The following is a 21,617-nucleotide window of genomic DNA, read 5'->3' as shown; positions in this document are numbered from 1 at the left end:
GCGCTAGACGCCGACCACTCTGCTTATGTAAAGCTCGCGGTGATGCCAAGACTGAGGGGAAGCTCAAACGAACAACCAATATTACAACAGGCAGCGATATGGCATATCATACATCTTTGCAATAGAAACCGCTCTATCCCAGCCCAACGCGATGACAGCTACATCTAGTCCTACTAATGCACACCCTCAATCCAGCACAGTGACACTGGTCAGTTCGCCTTGCATTCTCCATATAGATCACACACGCATTGCTCGTACGTGGGGCATCTGGCACGGCATTAGACACTTGCTAAATCGCTGCAGGCCAACACGAGACAGGATCAAGAACTTACAACACCGCGTCCTTTTGAAAAATGACATGCCATATCATTTCAAACACCCAGCCCACTACCTTGCTATCGAAATGGGTAGTCAACGCCCACTCCCTCATCCGAATATAGTCACTCCTAGGCCTTTCACGGATATGGCTTCTCGTCGCAGCAAACTGAGCGCAGCAAACTGCGCCGATTCGTGCGGGCACTTGGCTCCGGCTAACGTTGAACAAGTGCATATAGATGTCGGGGAAGTCCACTCGAACGTCATGGGATCTGATGTCTTCTTCAGTAGGTTTGAACGGAGTCACGGAGGTTGGGCACCCGGGAACTGGATTGCACCGCAAGTTCACATAGCCGCTGCGTTCAACTGCACCCATACGCAAGTGGTTCAGAATGGCTGTCGTCCGCGACCCGGCGCCGTCGTTGTGCCACTGGTAGTGCGCGCCATGCACGAACGCTGTGATTTCGGGGAGTGTATCGTAATTGTCGATAATAAAGGTGAGATACGCCATTGCCTCGCGGCCACGGTTGGCAGGTAATCGAAGATCATAGCTGGTCTCGCCATCAACCGAATAAACGTACGGGGTCCATCTGAATCGGCGTGTCAGAAAGCAGCCTAGCACCACGTTTGAATAACCCACCGTGGCATCAAATCATACGCCCATTGTACATTCTGCCATCGAGTTTTTGGTATTACAACCGCGTGCAGGATATCTTTCGACGGTGGGGGGACTCGTGGAGGAGGAGGAGGAAACCACGTATTCCGGATGGTATAGACAATGAATAGGAGGATTAAACCAAGGCCCACCCCTATCAAGTTCGGTTTGCGCGTTCGGCGAGACCGCCTCCAGAAGCGGACAGTCATCCTACCAGTTGAAAGGATCCAACGAATCTCCAGGAAGAAAGAAAGCAGCGGGCTGTGGTCAATTGGGTACTCCGAGGGTGGAGATCGAGGTCATGACGGGTGCGCCAATCCAGTTAACTAAATCAGAAAATATTGTAGCCATGACTTTGCGGCACTTGAAATCCAGTGCAGAAAATCTTCAGTTCTTGCCAACATTGAGATGGTGAAAGACAAGGCGCTGAAATTAGACAGGGATTAGCAGCCTCCTGGCTTTATTTTTGTCCTCAAGATTTGCAGGGGCTATGAACCCTGCAGGGACACTTCACTTGTTAACCAGTTAACTGGCTTATGATTGTCTTAAGATTCCCGGTGGCTACTCAATCAATCGGAGGCCGTCCTCACCACCAAAAAAGGACTCGAAACGACAGCGGAAAGCTTAGCGTCGCATGCGATGGTCAAGCTAGTTACCCTTTCGGGAGAATTATTTACCTTCAGTCGCGACGAAGCATCACAGTCGACGATAATTAACAGTATCAACAGACGCGTGCCTTGGCTAATCTGTTGCTCCTAAAAACCTGCCTTCCCTCAGCAAACTGAGCCTTCGGAGTTACGTGAAAGATAGGATGTTGAACGAAAGCATTAACGACATACTTGGCGAGTTATTTCCTCCAGGCTTCACCCCGGAGAATAGGAAGCTATTGACGCCCTGGATGTGATATCAAATGGACTGATTATCTTCAAGGCCCTGGAATTCTACGACTGCTCTTTCATGTAAAATAAAGGCAGCCTGAACAAGACCTTCAACCCAAATTGCTCGAAGTTGCTGGGTTCAACCTCGCGAACCGCAATATTTCCGTTCCCAGCGTCAGCCCATTGACAGGTGTGTGGTTTATAAGCTTGGAACGAACTATATACCTCCCCTTCTATTCTCCTTTCGATCAATTGCTAATTTTGACTTGTGCCCTGCATCTATCAACGCGGTGTGATTCTCACTCTTCACAGGACCTTCCTTTATTAGGTGGACGCTCTCGGCCATGCCGTCTGTTTCCAAACAACATCGTTTCTTCCTCGACCTCGCGGATCAATGCTTGCTATCATTAAGACGGGCCAACCATGCTAATTCAAAGAAAGCCCATCTTCTCGGCCTTCCACTAGAACTCCTCTGGGAAGTTACTCAATATCTGCCCCCGGCTAGCGCCAAGGTGCTTACATATACATGTCAGAAATTCTATTATTCAAGCAGTACCTGGCTAGCCAAATCGCGTCTCTTCCCTGCGGATTGCTTTGAGATGCTCTGCCTGCTCGAGAGGGATCGGATTCTCAGCACGTTTGCATGTGGAGGGTGCCAAAGGCTCCATGATTGCAAAGAATTCCCGCTTAATGAGCTTAGAAAACCGCCGTTTGTACGTCGATGCTTTGTGACTGTGCCGGTAATCGACCTCTGTTTCAGCCACTCGCTATGTTTCCGAGACGCATTACGAGCGAATATGGTCCTCCGCGACTCGCCTCAATACGCCCGCATTGGGTGGGAATCAAGCGAGATTTGCTGCTCTACTCAAAATGGTACTCCTAGCATCGAGCTGGATCATCACCTTGTTGTTGCACATGACCAGCCTGGACTTGGTATTTTAACCATATTTACTGTCTGCAATTTGGCAGAGAGTAATAATCTCCCGCAGAAACATGAATTGGCAGAGGCGTTGGCTAACCATAGTAACCTGTCAATATGCTCACACATCCGGCTCAACGATCCCAAGATCGTTGCGCTATATGACCGAGAGACCATTCTTGATGAAGCGACTCAAGGTCGTGTTGCTGGTCGAAACTGGATATTCGAGGATGCAAGGGACGAGGAGCTCGTCACTTGCGAGGAGGAGCATTGCGAAAGCTTTTCGCACTGGGTTTACATCTGGGATGATCCTCAGCAACAGCAAGGTAGTGGGAGGCTTCAGCTGTTGAGTTTTCGAGATCTCGGGGCTTTGGAAGATCCCTGGGATCCACGGTGGGTGGTCCACACGCCTTTCCGCAACCGTGTAAAGGGAAATTGAAACGATGGAACCGTATATTGCGCGAAAGGTTCATCTTACGTCGAGGCCTAATCTAGCGTCAGTAGATGGTCATTCTAGCCTCCAGTATCTGTATGTTTAGTGTATGAAAGTGCCAGCGTGCAGCCACTCCATCCCTTTGCAACGCCTACCTTTTCATCCCTACCATTGAGTTCTGTTCGACAATATCCATTTCCCTTCTCTTCCAACAAACATGGCTGAGTACTAAGCGAAATACTGCAAAAGACAACGGCGACAGCCATCTACGCTATCAGAAACGAACCCAGAATCCGTTACTGTGGCACCAAATCAACCTCACTCGTTGGGGGTGCATTATAGTGACGAGTTCGAACGACAACAATGCTCTCTCTCTCGAACTACGTTATGTTGATGATACAGTTGAACGAGACTTTCAAGTGACACCGCGTATTCTCTCCATAATTTGGCTAACAGGAAAAGTGAAGAAGACTGAATTCTGGTTTATATCGATGGCTCTAGTGTTAAGAGGGCGCCCGAACAAGATGACAGGAGACCTTCATCGGGAGTCTTTTCACTTCACTCATAGTCGGCTCGGAAAAGGGCTCGAGGTCTCCTGGCTGGTGGAGTGGAAAAGCTATGAATGAGACCTCTGCTCCATTCAGCCTGACATAAAAGAGAGAAAAAGAGCTAGAACTTGCCCTGCCAGCTAGAAATTCAATGCACTCGGAGTCCGGCCTCATTGAGCCGCCACCGTCATTGTTTGGATGATGCGTGAACCGGGGATGATCGAATAACTTCGGAGGATGGGACGGTTGACATTAGGCTAAAGGGATTAACCGATTGGTGGGATCGGGCCTAGTTGGTTGGATTGTATCAGAGAGGAGTATCTGTCCTCAAGTGCTTTCCATCAAGTCAAAGCAAGAGTAGCTATATCGCCCTATTTTGCCCTTTAACAAAGTACTCCGTTCCACACGATCTTCTGGAGAAGAGCAACAACCATGGTCCGCATTGTGCCTTTTGCTGTGGAACAAGTAAGCCCGTTGCCCAACATGCACCCCGCCCTCCCTCAATGTCACTATAGCCGCGATACATCATGATACCAACACCGCGTTTTCCATAGTGGATGGACGAATATGAAACTTGGGCAAAGTACAATATTGCGGAGACATGCAGCGCATCCATCTCCATCGACGATCTCCGCTCCCTGTCGGATGATCCGTCGCGAGATCCGCTCTCGACCTCGACGAAGCTCACTTACGGTGCGATCCGGGGGTCCCAAACGCTGCGATCGCACATAGCTCGACTATATGCCCCGCCGACGGGCGACGACTCGTCGACTACGGTGTCGGCGGAGAATGTTTTGATTACGCCGGGAGCGATCCAGGCGAATTTCTTACTGCTGTACACACTCATCCAGCCGGGTGACCACGTCGTTTGTCATTATCCGACGTATCAGCAGCTGTATTCGGTTCCAGAGTCGTTGGGGGCAGATGTCAGCCTGTGGAAGACGAGCGGTGAGGATGGGTGGAAGCTCGATCTTGAAGAGTTAAAAGCGATGGTTAGGCCAAGTACAAAGATGATCATCGTGAAGTCGGTTTCCTTTGCCTTTTGCTTCGTGTTTCTGATGGGCCGCTGATTCTCTGCAATTTGTGGTTAGCAACCCGCAAAACCCCACGGGAGCATTCATCTCGCAGGAGGTCCTCGCCGGAATCATCGACATCGCGAGACAGAGCTCCATCTATGTGCTTTGCGACGAGGTGTATCGACCACTATTCCATTCCCTGGACAAAACCGAATGGCCGCCATCCCTGCTGTCCCTGGGCTATGACCGGTCCATCGTGACGGGATCCATGTCGAAAGTGTTCAGTCTGGCGGGAATCCGGCTGGGCTGGATCGCTTCGTTACACAGGAGCATCATCGAGGATTGCGCCGCGGCCCGCGACTACACCACCATCTCCGTGAGCCAGGTGGATGACCGGATCGCCACGTTCGCGCTCGATCCCCTGCATGCGGGGAAGCTTCTGGATCGGAACCTCCAGCTCGCGAAACGCAATCTGGGTATCTTGAAGGGGTTTATCGATGCGCATCGGGACACGTGCGACTGGGTGGTTCCACGGGCGGGGACCACGGCATTTATCAGGTTCTCGAGGGATGGGAGGCCGGTTGACGATGTTGCGTTGTGCCAGATGCTTCAGGACAGCAAGGGGGTCATGCTCGTGCCGGGGCGCAGATGCTTTGGCGAGGAGTTCAAGGGGTATGTTCGAATTGGGTATGTCGCAGAGACTGAAGTGTTGGAGACGGGGCTGCGGGAGCTGGGGGAGTTTCTCAAGGCGGAATACGCCAGCGTGCCATTGATATAACTAATGGATATACATGGACAGATTGAATAGCAAATTCCAAGGGCTGCGGTTTCAATAGGGGAAGCAATTATTTACTATTTAATAGCTTCCTCCATACTTTCAAAGCCAAGAAGCTGAGATCACACGACGGGTGTTTGATCAGCGAGCGAGCTCCTGTTCTCTCCAGACGCCACAGACGAACCTGTTCGTCCCTCACACACGCCAAAAGCAGAGCTAGGACTCGGTCAAACACCGCGTCTGAGATGGTCTTATTTGTCTTTTGTTGTGAACACTCAACAAGATAATCAATGACGCTTGGAAATTAACCAAATCTTCCCTGCCATCTTCTGCTGACCCGGTCCAGCCGGTTTTCCAGAGCAAGAAAAGAAGATTAATCTTAAAAATGAATTTCGAATCATGGGCCCCGAGGATACATGTTTATCCCCCAGGATCCCTGCGCGGTGGCATTTCTGCTTGTTTCTTCGCAACCCGCGTGGCTTCTTTCTCGTGTGTGTGGAAACACGAGTTTGGCCCGGGCTGTTACAGCTTTCGCGCAGAAGTTGGGTCTCCCTGCTTTTGGGGGGAGGGGGAAAGTGGCCTAATTTCTCACCTGGTTGGCTTCCCCAGTTGGTTATAATTGCGCTGCGCCTTTTTGGTAGAAACTTGGGTTGACCGCGAAGCCTGCAAGATTTGATACTTGCGGGTTTGTTTCTCTTTCTCGTTTCCCCCGTCTGATCATTTTTCACATCAAAAATACCCACGCTCTTTTTTGGATGTTTCGCTTCTCTGCATTCTTTTTGTAAAAAAGCAGGATCTTGTTTTTTTTTTTTTTTTTTTTTTTACTTACTTACTTTTTGTCCCCTTTGGAAGGAGGTTGCAGGATCTCTACGTTAGGCCTACACGACCCCGGGAACATATTGCATGGCTTACGACTTCGAATTCTCTCCATAGTCGGTTTTCTGGCGAAATGCCCTGTTGAGAACATCGTTTTTACGCTTTGATGTGAAAAAAAGACCCTCCGACGTCTGCTGGCCTAGGAATCTACGGAAGGGCACCAGGTGGGCCTGAGACTCATCTGCGATCTGCGGGAACATGACAAGAGTAGGGCTGGTATATGTGGTCGGCACCGTCTCGACGGTATTCTCTCTCTTATCGACGGTGTCAAATGGCGTCTTTGCGATGGCGGTGTCTCGAGAGATTCCGGATATCGGAGCGCTGCAGGTGGCCAGCGTCGCGGGCAGCGCATTGAACTGTGCCATTCAAGCGTTTCTGGTATTTCTTTTCCGGCAGCGGATCCGAAAAGGGTTTCGCCTGAAGCGGAGGTCCGAGCGGTGGTTTTTTGTTACGATCGGGGCTGCTCTGTGTCTGATGACGGTGGTCGCGGCCATGGCGATCCGGTGGAGTTCAACGCGGTTCGGCGATGTCAAGAACGCAGAGCGACAGAGGGAAGTCCGGAAGTTGTTTTCAGTTTGGTGCGCGCTCTGGGCCGTGTCGGTCGTTTTGCAGACGGCAACATATGGCCTGTTTCTCTATTTGGACCGGAAACACCAGGCTAGTGAGCCGCAGTGGGATTTTACGCTGGGAGATCGGGCAACACGACGGACGGGCGGAAAGGCCCAGGACGAGACGACTATCCGGGGCGAGTCCCACGACCGGCGCCCGTCGACGGGTGGCGCAGAGAACATCACCAAGTCGGAAACGTCGTCGCTATCCAGAGTAGAACCGTCCCGCGGCTCCAAAGAGCTAGAACTCGAGGCGGGCGTGCCAACCGACCGACGCACGCGCGCATCCGCCGACTCTCAAACCTGGGTGCGGCGCTTCTCACGGCGCTTCCCGGGCCTCCACGACGAACTGGTGAAGCTCAAAAGCGAATCGAAAACCAGCCTCCACGGGCCCGCGTCCCGTGACCACTCCCCGGACCCGTTATTATTCGAACGGCCGTCCATGCCCGACGCCCGGGCCACGATCAGAACACCCTCCCCGACCGCCAGCGTCGCCAGCTCGCGACGGCACACGATCGAGCTCCCGCAGGATCACATCCACCCGCTGTTCCGGTGCGACAGCCCGTCGGCGCCGCCCGTGGCGCTGCCGGGCACGACGGTCACGGCGTCCCCGTTGGCGGGCCGCACAATCTCGATCGAGACGCTGAACCAGATCCGGTCGCGATCGATATCGCGGTCGTCGCTGTCGCGGCCGCGGTCACGCAGTCTGCTGGCGCATCCCGAGGAGGAGGAGGAAGAAGAAGAAGGGGAGGAGGAGGAGGAGGGAGACACGGGGACGGTGCGGCGGCTGCGACGGCCTTCTCCGGCAGGATATTGGTCGGTGGAGGGGTATGGGTCGGCGGCGGGGAGCCGGACTAGCCTTCATGATTTCGGCGGTGGGAGGCATGCACGGCTGGGGCGGCGGGGGAGCTCGATGCCTCCGTGTCGGTGAGGGAGCGGGCTGGGACTGGGCATTTTCAGTGGTCAATATGAATGGCGCATGGATGGGTCGGGTGCTTGGATGATTATAACTATGTATATAGCATTGGGTATTTATTACTGCAGCACGTTGCTCTGATCTACTCCGAACAGAGTATACAGTGAGCTGGTGCAAGGGACGGAGAGCCGCTTTGAGCTTAGTCAGCTGTGACCTGGCTGGTGACTAAGCAACGAAGGTTTGACCGTGTTTAGCGCCAAAGCTAAAACAGCGGAGCCCAGGATTGCGTGCAGAAGAAGAAAAGCAGAAGAAGAGAAGAGAAAAGGAGAAGTTAGAGGGAGGGAAGAAGAGAAGAAGAGAGGGAAGCAAAAGAAGGAGAGGAGGATAAAAGAAGGCATGGAGTAGAGTAGCAGAAGAGCAAAAGGAGAGAGACAGAGAATGGAAAAGAAGAGTGCATAACAGTCCATACTTCAAACTCATTTCCTTAGCGCCAGCAACCCAAACAAGAAAATTCTCATTGCTGCTCTATAACACCGCGACAACAGCACTGGAATCAACGCCCGTCTGCTCTGCTGCTCTGCTCTCTGCTCTGCTCTGCTCACCGTCTCTCCATCGCCGCCAGAGTTTAGCCCTCGCACACCTTATCCAGGCCAGCCAATCACCAGGCCACCGCTGTTGGCCCTTTTTTCTTTCTGTTCTGGCTGAAGCTCACCTGGTGCATTGTCGAGGATGCAACAACATCTTCAACAGCCTGTAGTTTGACACCGCCTCTGTCCTGGCCCAACACTCCCTTGCTGCCTACACCGTTCTGCCTCGTCTTCTTCTTCTTCTCCTGCCTGCTGGATATCCATCTTGCATTCACCCTTCATCCTTTTCGTGTGTGGAGAAGAACCTTGTTTGGCTGTCTGCAACTGGGATCGCCAACGCTCTTGTTTGCCCTTTAGACCACCAAACTATCCTATTCATCTATTCTATTCTGTTCTGTTCTGCTCTTCTCTTCTCTACTCTTTGTCTTTACTCGCTCTTGTTTCTCCTCTTCTCCTTTCTTTTTCTGGTCCCAACCTTGCATTGACCTCGACCACCCAATTACGTGCATATCACACCCCAGATTCAACCCTGGCATCCACCTGCCCAGCCGACCCTGATCGCACAGGTCGCCCTCATGGCCGGTGTCAAGCGAAAGCTGGACGAGGAGCATGCCTCAATCGGCGCTTCCCAACCGCCTGACTCGTCCAGCCCAGCAGAGGCCACCGAGCCCGCGCAAGGTAAGCCCGGCCCAGCTCAGCTCCCACCCGCACAATCGCCCATCAACCCGCTAACATTGGTCCCAGTCGTGTCTGGCTCTTTTTCTTCTCCGCCGTCTGCTCTTCCCAAGGAGGAAACAGACACGGGCGACACATCAACTCGTGGCCCTGGTCCGGTCACGGAGCCCCCGGCCACCGCCACCACTCAGCCTGGGACTCCCGCCAGAAAGAGACGAAGGACCAGAGAGGAAATTTTACTAGCGGATCAATTTTCCAGACGCCAGCATCCTCGCTCAACGCGACAGTCCGCAAGGATCCTCTCAAAACGTCGAGCCACAGATCCATCGCCGAATGTTGGTTCGCCGGCAGACCACTTGCCCAAAGCGTCGTCCATGGAACCTGCCATTCCTCCAGTGGCAGCCTTCTCGACTTCCCACCCGTCGTGGCCAGCAGAGCCAGCTATTCCAGAGCTTGCCCCGACTCCTGAGCGGCCTCATCATTCATCCGACAATATTACTGTCCAGCGGGCCACCAGTGCGGAGCCCAACTCGGACGGTAACCACAGACCCGGGGACGCAGGAACATCAGACTCTCCCGCGAAAAGCCTTAAAGAGGAACAGTCCGATGAAAGCCAAGCCCGTGCCTTTACGTCTCAAAGGAGCGACGAAACCCCCGCCACCACGGTCGAGCCTCATAGGTCCATACCAACTCTGACACTGTCGACAGATATCCCCTCATTTCAGTCCACAGATACTGATACTCCTATTGGAGCAGAAGTCCCAATCTCCGCCACATCCCTGTCTCCTGTTGCAACTCAGTCCGAGGCAGCAGAGCTGTCTGCTAGCACGGTCCCCGTCACCAACGGTAGAGGCCGTGGCGGCGGCAGGCCTCGTGGTAAAGGCAAAGGACGAAAGTTGGGTCCAGGCCGCAAGGCTGCTGGTGCTGTCACTGGCGCTGGAAAAAACGGCCCCAAACTGCATCTATATGACAGAAATCTGTCGCCGTCAGCAACCGCTGCTGTCAAGAAGCTCAGAGACCGGCAGAAGGAATTGCATCATGCGTTCCGCAGAGTAGCTTCGGCCCAGCGAGCTGCTCTTGTCGTCCTCGCGAGTCGCTCGGAGGCTCGCCTGGTCAAAGACCCGAGGGCACATTTAGATACTCCGCTGTATCAAGAAGTGATCGATGGTCTAGAAGAAAGGCTGGAAACGAGAAAGGGCCTAATTGATAGAGAGTATGAGCTTAGGATTGAAAGTGCCACAAAGGCCTTGGAGGCGAACCAGCACTGGATCAAGTCCGCGTTCAGGGTCAGGCTTATTCGACGAGATCTAATCTTCTTTTACATATGCTAACTATCTAAAGCAGGAAAAGGTAGAGTCGGTCAGAGACGAGCACATTCTCGCTGCGCAAGGAACCTTCCTGCGATATCTGGACCAATGTCGCCAGGCTGGTGATGAAGACCACACGGAGGTAAAAACTGTTTCAAGTACTTGGGTAAAAAACTAGCTCCTAACCAGTGCTTTTCTACACAGAGTGAAGAATCCGATGTCGAAAATTCCAAGACCAACCGTCGCGCTCCGCACCAACCCGTCCGCGGCTTCGATAGCACTTACATCCGAAACCCCCACGGAGCCGCGCTCTACGAGCGTGCCGATAGCGGCTGGGATGACTTTGTCCAGAGAGCCCGGATCGGAGGCGATATCTTTGCGCTGCTTAAAGACATCAACGAGGAAGCTAAACGGGACAAAGAGGAGAAGAAGCGGCAGCGCGAGGAAGCCAAGAAGAAGAACAAGGAGGCTGTGGCCCAGGACGGCGGTATTACTGAGGACGAAAGCGATGAGGAAAGTCCCCGGCCTCGTTTCAGCGACCCAAGGTTCCAGCGCCTCATGTCCGCGCTCGCCGATGCCTGTGAACTCGCAGAAGGCCGGGGGGCAAGCATTGAAGAAGAAAATATGGACAAAGCTCCGAAGGAACCCCTAAATGCGTTGAATGCCCTTGCGGAGATCGCTCTGGGTAACCCTGCCGAGTCGTCGAGTGCGGACGCTGGCCAGCAACCAGCTGTGGTGCAACCGCCTTTTGCGGGTGCGTCGTCTGGCCTTGCCCCGGCCCCTGTCCATCCTCCCAGTACCAGTGCTATGGAGCGGATGCCTGAGCTGCCACCGCATTCATATCCGCCGCCGCCACAGTACCTGGAACAATCAGCATCGCGAGGGATGCATCGGACCATCCTGCCGCAACCCTTGCCATCACAGCTCCTTCCGCTCCCTATGGAGCATCAGCAGTTCTATCCGCCTCAATACCAGGCTCCGCCTCCGCCCCCGCAGCAGCCCGCTCCCGGCCCTCCAAGGTCATACCCCGGTATGCCACGCCCACTCCTCCCCGCAACAAGACCGGCACCACCAGGACTTCCACCGATTCGCGAAAAGTTAAGCGAGCAATTACGGCTCCCAGATCCATTTTCCTCCGCTCCGCAACACCTCCCCGCTCCTCCCGGACTGCGATATCCAGGCGGACTCGGTCCTCACCACCCTCACCAACCCCTTCAGCCTCCACCACCGCACCAAGCACCCCGTCCCTACGGCCCTCCCCACCCACCGCAATACATGCCCGGACCACCGGTCGGCTACCCGCATCCTCCTTCCCTCCCGCCACCGGGACCGCCCTACCATCAACACCACATGTATCCGGCACCGTACTATTCGCCGTACCATCAGCAGCATGCTCCCCCACCCCCGAGACCGCATCAGGGTTTACCACCACCAGTGCACCCGCCACAGCACCCACAGCAGGCTCCGCATGCACAGCATGGGTTGCATCAGGGTCCGCCGCCGCGGTATTAAGGTGGTTTCGTTAGTCAGCTATCCGTTTGTCACGTAGGAAATGAGGTGCCAGTTTAGACTGTGCTTATGATGGTACGCTCGGGGTGCAGCCATGGCAGCAGTTTTCATAATGTGCGCATGGCGTTTTGTATTATTATGGGTTTGCAATGTCTGTCATGTAACTATGTTTTGATGTTTTGTCTACTGCTAAAGTGTGAAGCCTGTTTTCTTTTGTTTGTATGACTGATGATTGATTTTGATTTCTATTTTTCTATTGATGCATTTGGTTCCCTTGCCATTCTTGACCGCGGTTTTTGTAACAAAATCTGAGCCAGCTGGGCTAAAACTGCGTGTGTCGTATGATGGAGATCTTGTTGCTTTTTGCTTTACATATGTTTCGACTGGGGCTGGCTGTGATGAGATGGATTCCACATCCTCTCCGAATGAGATTTGGAAATTGGGAATCTCGATCCCTTCCGGACAAATACAAGGAAATTGACCAAAATTGCCGGTATCCTCATTCTCAAGATAGAAGCTGTACGCTGAACAGACTCCAACTGGACCAGCGAGGCTTCATTCTAGGCCAGTAGTGCTCGCGGGAGGCCCATCAAAACAGATTGATGTTTCTGCAAAGTGAGTAATCTCTGGCCATCAGAGTCATTATTGGCAGTCGGGCCCGCAGAAATGGCATATTCATCGTCTCGATCAACTCGTTATTGCACACAGTGACTGGGTATGAGTCACCTCGAAATAACAAGCGGCAAGGGGAGTGAAACGCGAGGACTCGATCGTAAATCTGACCCGGTTCTTTTCATTCAAAAAGAATCAAATCCCCATTGCTGTAGAATTTTTATTATTCTTTTTTTTTAAATTGTCAATATAAAAAGCGCGTTGTTGGTTCTTCTTCCACTTCGTTTTTTTGCCTGCTTTTTGCTTCTTGTTGCTTGCCCCGCTTCAAGCTTGGTTTCTCAACCCACCTTTCTCCCTCCTACAGAGACAACAACCGCATTCAACATTCGACCTCCCATTTTACTACTTAAAGACAAGCTCCAAAGAGACCAAACAGAAACACCGAGAGACACCATGGCTGTGCGCGCACAATTTGAGAATTCCAACGAGTTAAGAGTCCCCCCCCGCCCGCCCTCATCGAAGAAGGGCGGGCCCCGCGCGAGCCTTTTTTTTTTTTTTCTATTTGGCTAACCGCGATTATTCTAGAGTTGGTGTCTTTGCGACTTTGACGAATTCTTATGCTCTCGTGGCAATTGGTGGATCAGAGAACTTTTACAGGTAGGGAGCAAAGTACTCTCCTGTTTCAAATGGAAGCTTTTGGAGACTATGCGAGGAGGGGGGATTTGCTGACCTTTCTTCTGTGATTAGTGTGTTTGAAGCTGAATTGCAAGATGTTATTCCCATATGCCATGCCACGATTGCGGGTACAAGGATCGTTGGCCGTTTAACAACTGGGTAAAAAGCAACTGCTTCTTTTCTTTTTGCGCTTTCCAAACTTGTTTCCCTTTTGTTGAACTGACTGCCAACTCTTGCTTCGTTTCGTTGCCAGAAACCGAAAAGGTCTACTCGTGCCCACGACGACGACGGATCAAGAACTCCAACACCTCCGAAACTCCATCCCAGATTCCGTAAAGATACAACGGGTGGAAGAAAGATTATCGGCCCTCGGCAACGTGATATGTTGCAACGACCATGTAGCCCTCGTCCATCCAGATTTAGAACGGGAAACCGAAGAAATGTCCGTTCCTTACCCCCCAACCTAGTATTGAACTTGGAGAAAATGCTAACACAAAGTCTCCCGCTTAAAACAGAATATCAGACGTCCTCGGCGTCGAAGTCTTCCGTCAGACAATCGCAGATAACGTCCTAACAGGATCATACATGGCTCTCTCCAACCAAGGCGGCATCGTCCATCCCAAGACCTCCATCCAGGACCAAGACGAACTCTCCTCCCTCCTCCAAGTCCCCCTCGTGGCGGGCAGCGTCAATCGCGGCTCGTCTGTAGTCGGCGCGGGAATGGTGGTTAACGACTGGCTTGCGGTGACGGGGCTGGATACGACGGCGACGGAGCTGAGCGTGGTCGAGAGTGTGTTTAGGCTCGGCGAGGCTGCGGAACGGGGGTTGGGGAATGTTAATAAAGAGACTCTGGTGGAGAGCTTTTATTGATAAGAAGGATAATGCTCGTCTTTTTTTTTTCTCGTGGGTCAATTGGGTTTGGACAATTTACGGGGTAATCGATCTCTATTGATATGGAAAAGGATACTAGGTGTCTCTGTTGAGCAGCTGGGAATCTGGATGAATTGTTGTCTAGCAGCAGACTGCTTTCCGAGTCGGAACCTATTTGACACAAGTCAAGATGTAACTAATACAAGACCAATACCCTCTAATATTCCCGCTGAGATATTTAAGAAAGAATAAAAAGAGAAAAAAAACCTCTCCAAACATGAAAATGGAACCCCATAATATGACCCGCTAAGACTTTCAGGGATAGAAGGAAACAAACGGATGAAACGTATTTGAACGGGGAATGTACAGCATCGACGACAGGCCCAGCAACGACAAAACAACAAATAACAAGAATATAAGCACCCCATCCATTCGGAGCCGGGGCCTTCTTTCTCACAAAAAGAAAATCAAAGTAAAAGAAAAACGGAATTACGAGCGTGCGTCTGTCCCTGTCTGCTCGGATATCGACTGGGATGCCAGTGGCGAACCGGGGGGTTGCGTTTGGAAGCCATTTTCTTTGCCCTGGCTACGCTTCTGGAGGCCATCATAACCTTCGGTTTCCGCGTCTGCTCCCACTTCGTCGGTTGGTTCGATATCATCCTCATTCTCATTTTCATCCTCGGGACAGATATCTGCTGGTGGTGGCGGGGGCGGAGGTGGTGGAGGAGGAGGAGGAGAGATTTCGGACCTGTGTCGTTTTCCGGGTGAAAGAGAGGCACTAGGATTGCCGTATTCGTCCTCGTCGAGATCTTCGGTGCGTTTACGCTTGGGGGTTTCTCCGAGTCGTTCGTCTGAGATTGGGTTGCTGGGGCTCATGGGAGGCGGAGGAGGGGGCGGCGGTGAGGTGGATCGAGGTCGTTTGCAAGGGGAAATACCACCGTTTTCGTGGCTGTCTTCAGAATCTCTTTCGTCGAAACGCTTGCGTTTTAGACATTCACTTCTGTCTTCGACGGTGTGTTCTATTTCTGCATCGGATAGTTGGACGTCGCTATCCTCGTCTCTAGTGTCTGCAGCACCGTCATATTGTGGCAGTCCTTTGACTGGGATCTTTTCCGGGTTATCAGTATTAGATGGCGCCGACTGCGTTGCTTCTTTTGATTTTTTTCCAGCTTTTTTATCTTCGTGAGCTCGATGTTTTGAGACTGCCTTGTCAAAATACTCCTTGCAATACTTCTTAACTTGTTTGATCTGCTTCTCGCTGATTTTGGTTGGGTCCTGGACGCGGTTGTTTTTAAAATCAGAGTTCACCAGTTTTTTCGCGACCTAGAGTAACCATGTCAGTCAGTGTTATATGTTGGAAACCGGGCAGTCATGAGCATACCTCTTTTGCGTACCGCTTCAAGTCATCCTTGGGAAGCTTATGCTTGAACTTATCCACAATATACTTGACGTGAGGAAAAAGCTATAACGGTTTAGTACCTAAAGACTAAAGGGTAGATAACGGGTCAAAACATACTGTGTTCTCGTACAACTTCTTTCGTTTCTCTTCACTATACGAGCGCCACTTCTCCTTGTGCTCTTTCTTTTCCGGCAATTTTGCGTCAGCAGGAGTGGCAGGTGTCCCTGATTTATCTTTAGATTTTGGTGTATTCTCCTTTGCGTTCACGATACCGTCGATGATATCCTGGAGTGTCTTTTCTTTGGACTCCCGTTTCGGTGGAGGAGGTGGCTGGGCCGCTGGAGCAGTAGGCCTTGACCATGTCGTTTCTCCATTGGCTGAGTAGTAATAAGTTCGTCCGTTCGACTCTGCAGCAAACCAACCTTTTGGGAGTGGATTGAACGGTCGACGGAAAGGTCGTGGGCCTGGTCGATAAGAATTCATATGGCCTTTACCGCCTCTGGTAAGGGCCGCTGGACCGCGAGGCGCATTTCTGGTGACATCCACGGACCGTGATCGAGATCGAGATCTAGATCTTGATTTGGACTTGCGTTTGCGTTCGTCTTTGGTCGTTTCACGCCGCTCATAATGGTTGGCAGCAGGGGTGTTATTTATCGCCGCGGGATCTCGTTTCATTCGAGGAATCCTATAGCCGACTTCGAGAGCAGACCACACATCAAGCAACGCCGTCGCTTTCCCTGCAACCCGTTCATCGTCACATTCCTTCAGTGGATTGACCGTTTCTTCGATTTTGGAATCAAGGATTTTATTCCTAGTGAGCCTCGGGAATTTATCTAGGATATCCAGGATCTGGAGAACAACATTGAAGTCTTCCTTCCAAGTGTTCAATTGCGAATTCAAAATCTGGTAACCATGCATCCTCACAACTCTGTGGCGGACACGTTCGTCTTCGCAGCGTTGGATACGACCAAGCAGCTTGACGGCAATCCATTTCTCCTTGCACTGCATGAGTGCAGCCATAACTTTGGTGACGCCATTCTCGTCCAAAGATTTCGGTTGCAGGCTATCCACATACTCCTCGTCGTCTTCACCGGTCTTCTTCTTGCGAGGTCGCCTTGCCACGGCGGTATCCCAGCCATCTGGATCGTCAATCCCGAGCGCTTCGATAGTTGCGTTGGACAATTTAGTTGCACGTTCGGTTTGGGTCTTTCCGCCGATAAACCCTGTACAATTCGGCTCGCCACAATAACAGGGTTGAGGATCAGCACCATAGCGATCCACGTTGTAGTTAAAAACCAGCTCTTCACCAGCTTTAATGTGTCGTTCGGCGAATATTCCCATCCGAAGTTTTTCTCCAACAACCCATTTATCCACATAGCAGTTTGGATTGCAAGAGTGGTTGCAAAAACGGCCCAAATTTCCCTTCTTGGTAGCATCAACAAACTCTCCTTTGTTGAGGGACATAAAATAAAAATGTTTGATGCCCTCTTCATCGTAATTGATCATTCGACGGCGAAATTGAGGTTCATTGATAACTTCACCGATGTATTCGAATATAAACTGATTGGGACGCAGGTCAGAGTCTGTTCGAAGGCCATAGCCTTTCTTTTCTGTTTTGATAACCGAGACGTTGGCGTACTCTCGCTGTTGGAATCGTTGATTCTGGCAACTATCACCACAACCACAGTCGCCCACACATTCCATTTTAGTGGCACGGTTGATACAATCGGAATCATCACCACAGGCCAAATTTTTGGAAGCAACGGCATCTAAACAGTATGATTAGCATGCATAAATAGCTATTGAGGTGGCTGCGAAAACCAAGCTGAAGAGAGGAAGGCTCTGAAATAGCTAGACTGCCGGGTTCAATAATTATCAGATTGGAAAAAGGGCTTACCCCACTCCTCAGCACAGTCACAATCCATCGCATGCTCGGTATATCCCATATGTTTGTTGGCATAGGTACAAGTTTCCATCAGCTGGAAAGTGCTCGTTGCCTCCGTAGTCATGTCGGGTAAGTCATTGAAAAGCGGTGCAACCCGAGGAGGCAACTTCTGCGAAGCAGAACGAGCCAGTTTCGGGGGTTGACCAGGCTCTTGCTTGACGGTGATTTCACCACCGACCTTTTCTTCCAAAGCCTCATCTTTGGCAAAAGCAGTGCTAGAACGGGTGCGTGATTTCGACGGCTTCGAAAGTGGGGTGCTGGACTTGCTGGAATATTCAGAACTATTAACCTCGTCCTCGGGAGTGCTGGTGCCTGCAGCGCCGTTGAGAGCAGCGCTTTCAGTCGACGACTGGCGCTCAAGTTTCATATCGGTCACTGCATCTTTTACAGTTTCTATTTTAGCTTCTTGGTCGTCATGGCCGGCCATGATGAGACCTCAGTAGCAACACTGGCGGCTTGCGCTGTTTTTGTCGAAAACGGCACGAGTCGACGTCTAAACGAGAGAGCCGGTTGCGAGGTTGGGAGATTCTGTGGAAATGGGTTTTGGAGTCGTGGGAAGAAGTGCCAAGAACCCGAACCTGATGTTGCTGCTGGTGAGTGGCAGATGCGACTCCACAACTCTGAAGGACCCGGGCGAGGACAGGATAGCGACGAGCAGAGAGAAAGGTTTAAAGAATGGCTAGAGATTCAAATGTAGACCGCTGTTGCTAGAAAATGAGAGCAAATCTGGGTTGAGGGGGAGGAGGGAAAAGATGGGGGGTGAAGCGAAAAAAATTGCAGGCAGTGAAAAGTCGACAACACAAGCACCAGGATAGTTCCGTGAATAGGATCAAAGCAAAATGAATTGTGCTCCTCTCCACAATAGTAGTTGATGCCCGACAAGAATAGGCGACACCACGGATAAATGGTGATTGTGGAAGGGCTGACTCCTTCAGTTGGTGTTGAGATCGAGATAGGTTTCGCCCACGAAGGATGCGAAGAAACAAAAAAGAAAAACGACTTGTTCTCCTCGTCGTCAATTAGAGCCGGCCTGCTTGCACCCCCTTTGCCCTCCTCTTCCTTTGGATATCTGCGAAGTCTGCTACTTCAGACCGCATAAGGAACCAAATGGGCCTCTTTCCACGCAGTCCAGTTAGAACTTGCTGTTCTCTATCGGCACCAAATCCGGGAGAGAAGAAATAAATGCCATCAATGGCATTGAACCAATCTCATTTCATTTAATCCTATTTCGACTATTCTTTGTCCACAAAAATCGATTATATTGCAAGCCAGCAGATGATGGGAGGGAGGTTGTAGAAGGGATGAGGATTGGTGAAAAATGTGAAGTGGTGAAAGCGAGAAGAAGGCGGTTGAGCAGAGTTGCCGGTGAGTGGAAATAGTGGAAATTCCGCCCAACACCGGATGCTCGTTTTTTCCTTTGGGTCATTTTCTGCACGCCTGGGCTCCAACCACGATGCGGAGCAAATCCCCAAGGATTCTTCGGCCTGATTCCCATGGGCCCTAGCCAAGAAGAGTCATGAACATTGAGATGCGGCAAGAATTAAGGAAAAAGGGCCCTGTTCCCCAGAAAAAATGAAAAATGCCATGTAGTCAATCAGCGCGACGGCTGCAATGGGAATCGTCAAAACTCCAGACTTTTCCTGCAAGAGACCATTGCGAAAATGTCAGAACCAGGGCCGAAGGAACTGCTAATGGGCTCTAGCCAAGTCAGCGCGCCACTCTGGAGGACGCTTTAGCGAATCATACACCCAACTCTAGTCTGGGTTTCGCAGCTGCCAGCACATATATCAACAGTGACCATAACTATTAGGTACAAACAGAGAAAACGCCATGGCCACAGCTTCGGCAAAATCAAAGGGCACCTGCGAGAATATCAGTATATATAATTTTTGAAACAGTTAACGTTTTCGAGACGATGAAAGAAAGCATTGTAGAGAAACAGAGAACACAACCCTAGTTAAATTGACAATGACGAGCAACTTAGGCCAGGTCTTGCACTTCTGTCGAGATTCAAAATTCGCACTAAGAAAGGGAAAATCCGCGAGATTCTTGCAGGCAGTGCTATGTTGTCGAAAGCGACAAGTGCCCCGCAAATGATGAATAGTCGGGCGACGGAGAAATCATTTCTGAAGGGTCGCAACGCGGTTTAGAGTGAAGATGAGACCCAATGAGTCATTTGGAACCGGACGAGGCGTTGTTATCGGTGACCTGAAAATATCAAGGCCAGAGACTCAGTGCGATGGGGACGAGGCCAAGTTGACACGGCACAGTCAGCAAAAGATCCAACCAAATGGCAAATGCCCCTCCATCGATGAACCACACAACCCAACGCCGACAAGCTTCGATCTCAGCAGCATCAGAGTGAAACCATAGGCTTATCAACAATGAAGCTTCGGGGGATGGCGTGCTAAGATTCCGGAATCGGTGGCGTTCAGGGTATATTCGGGGCTTTTAATCATGCACCGGCTAGGACAGTTCTCTGATGGCTCCATGCGCGGAATAATCAAGGTTGTCCGATCAGCCGTTCGCTCGTATTTCTCCGCAAACGATGTCATGGGACTCGATCGTTCTGAGATCGAACGGTTTGGTTGACGTGCTTGACGCCGCTGAGTACCGGTTGTGGTTTCAACATGAAAAGCTGGTTCGCGGGTTAAGGGAGTCAAGGGAAAAGCGGTATTTGCGGATGCAGGCACAGGGCCCCCGGACCAACTGGGCGAAAAGAAGTTCTTCTCCCCTCCACCTGGCGGCTGAGAGAGCATTCTCGAAGGTCTTGTTGGTTGGGATCTGGGAAGGGGTTCGTGGGGGACTGTCGGGTAAGGCTGGGAAACGCCGCTGGATCGACCAAACAAACGGCATCTGGAGCGTTAACTAAGCCAAGCAGACCTGAAGGGAACAGCAACGGCTCTTTCGTTCAAATGGATGGGCATGATTGGCACTGGTTAGCCTCTGGTTTTGTCGGCCAGCATAATGCTCCGGAGTATGGGCCCCGAAACCTGGTACGAGACTCTTGCAGACCAGGTTCGCTGTTCTTTTCTTTTTGGCCAGTCAATGCGGGCAGAGAATACTACGGGGGCAGGTTACAGCCAGTCCTTTCTTCCCAGGCATAGGGTGCCTGGATGCTAGTGCGGGAGTTGTTGGGACTGGTCGCATCTCTGCAGATAAATCGTTTTCAAATCGAGAGGTTGAGAGAATCAATGGCCATGAGGGCTCTGCTTTGTCTGCAGGTACCGCATGAGCACGTCGTTTTGTGTTTCATCTGCGCATCTAGAGGAATGAGGTAGAAACAAGTCACTCGCCCCGTCACGCGGTTACCGTACAGTGCTTGGCGTATTGCTCAAGGTCGCTAATTTACCGTTAAATACCGTATCTAGTACCACCAGCAATCTTTCACATCCAACTTCACACCACACGCGGTGTTCCAGTTTGCACGCCAGAAGAAGACACATCTGCTTGTCTTGCCGCAATGCCTGATCCATCTAAAGATGGCCTCCGGAATACCACTGACCAGACTCAAAGCGCTTTGTCAAACTGCTTTCCTGACTCCCTGAAAAGTCAATTTTCTGCATGAACGGGATATTACATCCAACCAGGTTGGTGCAAGGATGCATTCATTAATCCAGAGATACGGACTCCAGGTCCGCCATGTATTCTGCTCTCTCGACACCCCGATACACGGTCATGTTACACTACAGATTACGCCAGCTTCCTACCTAGGCTGTCGCCAATCAAACCGTGTTCTCGTTGGCTCTCCGAGTCGAAAAGTTGCATCTTGAGCACTCTTCTCACCTGCCGAAATGGGGATCCTATCGCAACATTGTAACTCTACGCGGAATATCTGCAGCCCGTTACCACGCAAGATCAAGACTGGTTCCAGGCGGGCATTGCGATATTTGACTGGCCGCCATGGAGCGACGGACTTAACCGCCCTCCCATGCAACCCATTCCCTCCTGCATGAAGCTATCTCGCTCTGGCCCAATCACTGCCTTGGCCGGTTCCCACTACTTTGTTCTTTGGCTTCTAGCTTAGGCGATCTGGAGACGGGTGTGCGCGTGGAATCTCGATCTCGTTGTTTCGTCTCGTCTTTCTGCACCCGATTTC

At 51.5% G+C, this 21,617-nt stretch overlaps 8 protein-coding genes across 8 annotated transcripts; 5 read left to right on the top strand and 3 right to left on the bottom strand.

The window, feature by feature from the left end:
* Positions 1-328: 328 nt before the first annotated feature.
* UREG_04178 (uncharacterized protein) lies at positions 329-1,179 on the bottom strand (the record flags this gene model as incomplete). Its single annotated transcript, XM_002544615.1, has 2 exons — positions 329-905; positions 956-1,179. The coding sequence occupies 2 exons, from the start codon at positions 1,177-1,179 to the stop codon at positions 329-331; spliced, it is 801 nt and encodes a 266-aa protein (XP_002544661.1).
* A 1,013-nt stretch (positions 1,180-2,192) lies between these two features.
* UREG_04177 (uncharacterized protein) lies at positions 2,193-3,206 on the top strand (the record flags this gene model as incomplete). The annotated part of the gene is made up of 1 exon (XM_002544614.1): positions 2,193-3,206. The coding sequence occupies one exon, from the start codon at positions 2,193-2,195 to the stop codon at positions 3,204-3,206; it is 1,014 nt and encodes a 337-aa protein (XP_002544660.1).
* A 974-nt stretch (positions 3,207-4,180) lies between these two features.
* On the top strand, positions 4,181-5,542 carry UREG_04176 (uncharacterized protein; the record flags this gene model as incomplete). The annotated part of the gene is made up of 3 exons (XM_002544613.1): positions 4,181-4,213; positions 4,303-4,772; positions 4,840-5,542. The coding sequence occupies 3 exons, from the start codon at positions 4,181-4,183 to the stop codon at positions 5,540-5,542; spliced, it is 1,206 nt and encodes a 401-aa protein (XP_002544659.1).
* Positions 5,543-6,613: 1,071 nt separating this feature from the next.
* On the top strand, positions 6,614-8,344 carry UREG_04175 (uncharacterized protein; the record flags this gene model as incomplete). The annotated part of the gene is made up of 2 exons (XM_002544612.1): positions 6,614-7,950; positions 8,194-8,344. The coding sequence occupies 2 exons, from the start codon at positions 6,614-6,616 to the stop codon at positions 8,342-8,344; spliced, it is 1,488 nt and encodes a 495-aa protein (XP_002544658.1).
* A 757-nt stretch (positions 8,345-9,101) lies between these two features.
* Positions 9,102-12,020, top strand: UREG_04174 (uncharacterized protein; the record flags this gene model as incomplete). Its single annotated transcript, XM_002544611.1, has 4 exons — positions 9,102-9,204; positions 9,271-10,487; positions 10,546-10,650; positions 10,713-12,020. 4 exons carry the CDS (start codon positions 9,102-9,104, stop codon positions 12,018-12,020), a joined length of 2,733 nt encoding a protein of 910 aa, XP_002544657.1.
* Positions 12,021-13,082: 1,062 nt separating this feature from the next.
* Positions 13,083-14,174, top strand: UREG_04173 (translation initiation factor eIF-6; the record flags this gene model as incomplete). The annotated part of the gene is made up of 5 exons (XM_002544610.1): positions 13,083-13,117; positions 13,215-13,286; positions 13,377-13,463; positions 13,558-13,746; positions 13,820-14,174. 5 exons carry the CDS (start codon positions 13,083-13,085, stop codon positions 14,172-14,174), a joined length of 738 nt encoding a protein of 245 aa, XP_002544656.1.
* A 489-nt stretch (positions 14,175-14,663) lies between these two features.
* Positions 14,664-17,945, bottom strand: UREG_04172 (uncharacterized protein; the record flags this gene model as incomplete). Its single annotated transcript, XM_002544609.1, has 4 exons — positions 14,664-15,497; positions 15,556-15,636; positions 15,691-17,342; positions 17,471-17,945. 4 exons carry the CDS (start codon positions 17,943-17,945, stop codon positions 14,664-14,666), a joined length of 3,042 nt encoding a protein of 1,013 aa, XP_002544655.1.
* Positions 17,946-19,896: 1,951 nt separating this feature from the next.
* On the bottom strand, positions 19,897-20,445 carry UREG_04171 (uncharacterized protein; the record flags this gene model as incomplete). The annotated part of the gene is made up of 2 exons (XM_002544608.1): positions 19,897-20,374; positions 20,402-20,445. 2 exons carry the CDS (start codon positions 20,443-20,445, stop codon positions 19,897-19,899), a joined length of 522 nt encoding a protein of 173 aa, XP_002544654.1.
* Positions 20,446-21,617: the final 1,172 nt, after the last annotated feature.

This window comes from Uncinocarpus reesii, genomic scaffold (genome assembly GCF_000003515.1).
Source record: "Uncinocarpus reesii 1704 scaffold_2 genomic scaffold, whole genome shotgun sequence".
NCBI classification, from domain to species: domain Eukaryota; kingdom Fungi; phylum Ascomycota; class Eurotiomycetes; order Onygenales; family Onygenaceae; genus Uncinocarpus; species Uncinocarpus reesii.
This window is presented reverse-complemented; position numbering and strand designations above follow the sequence as displayed.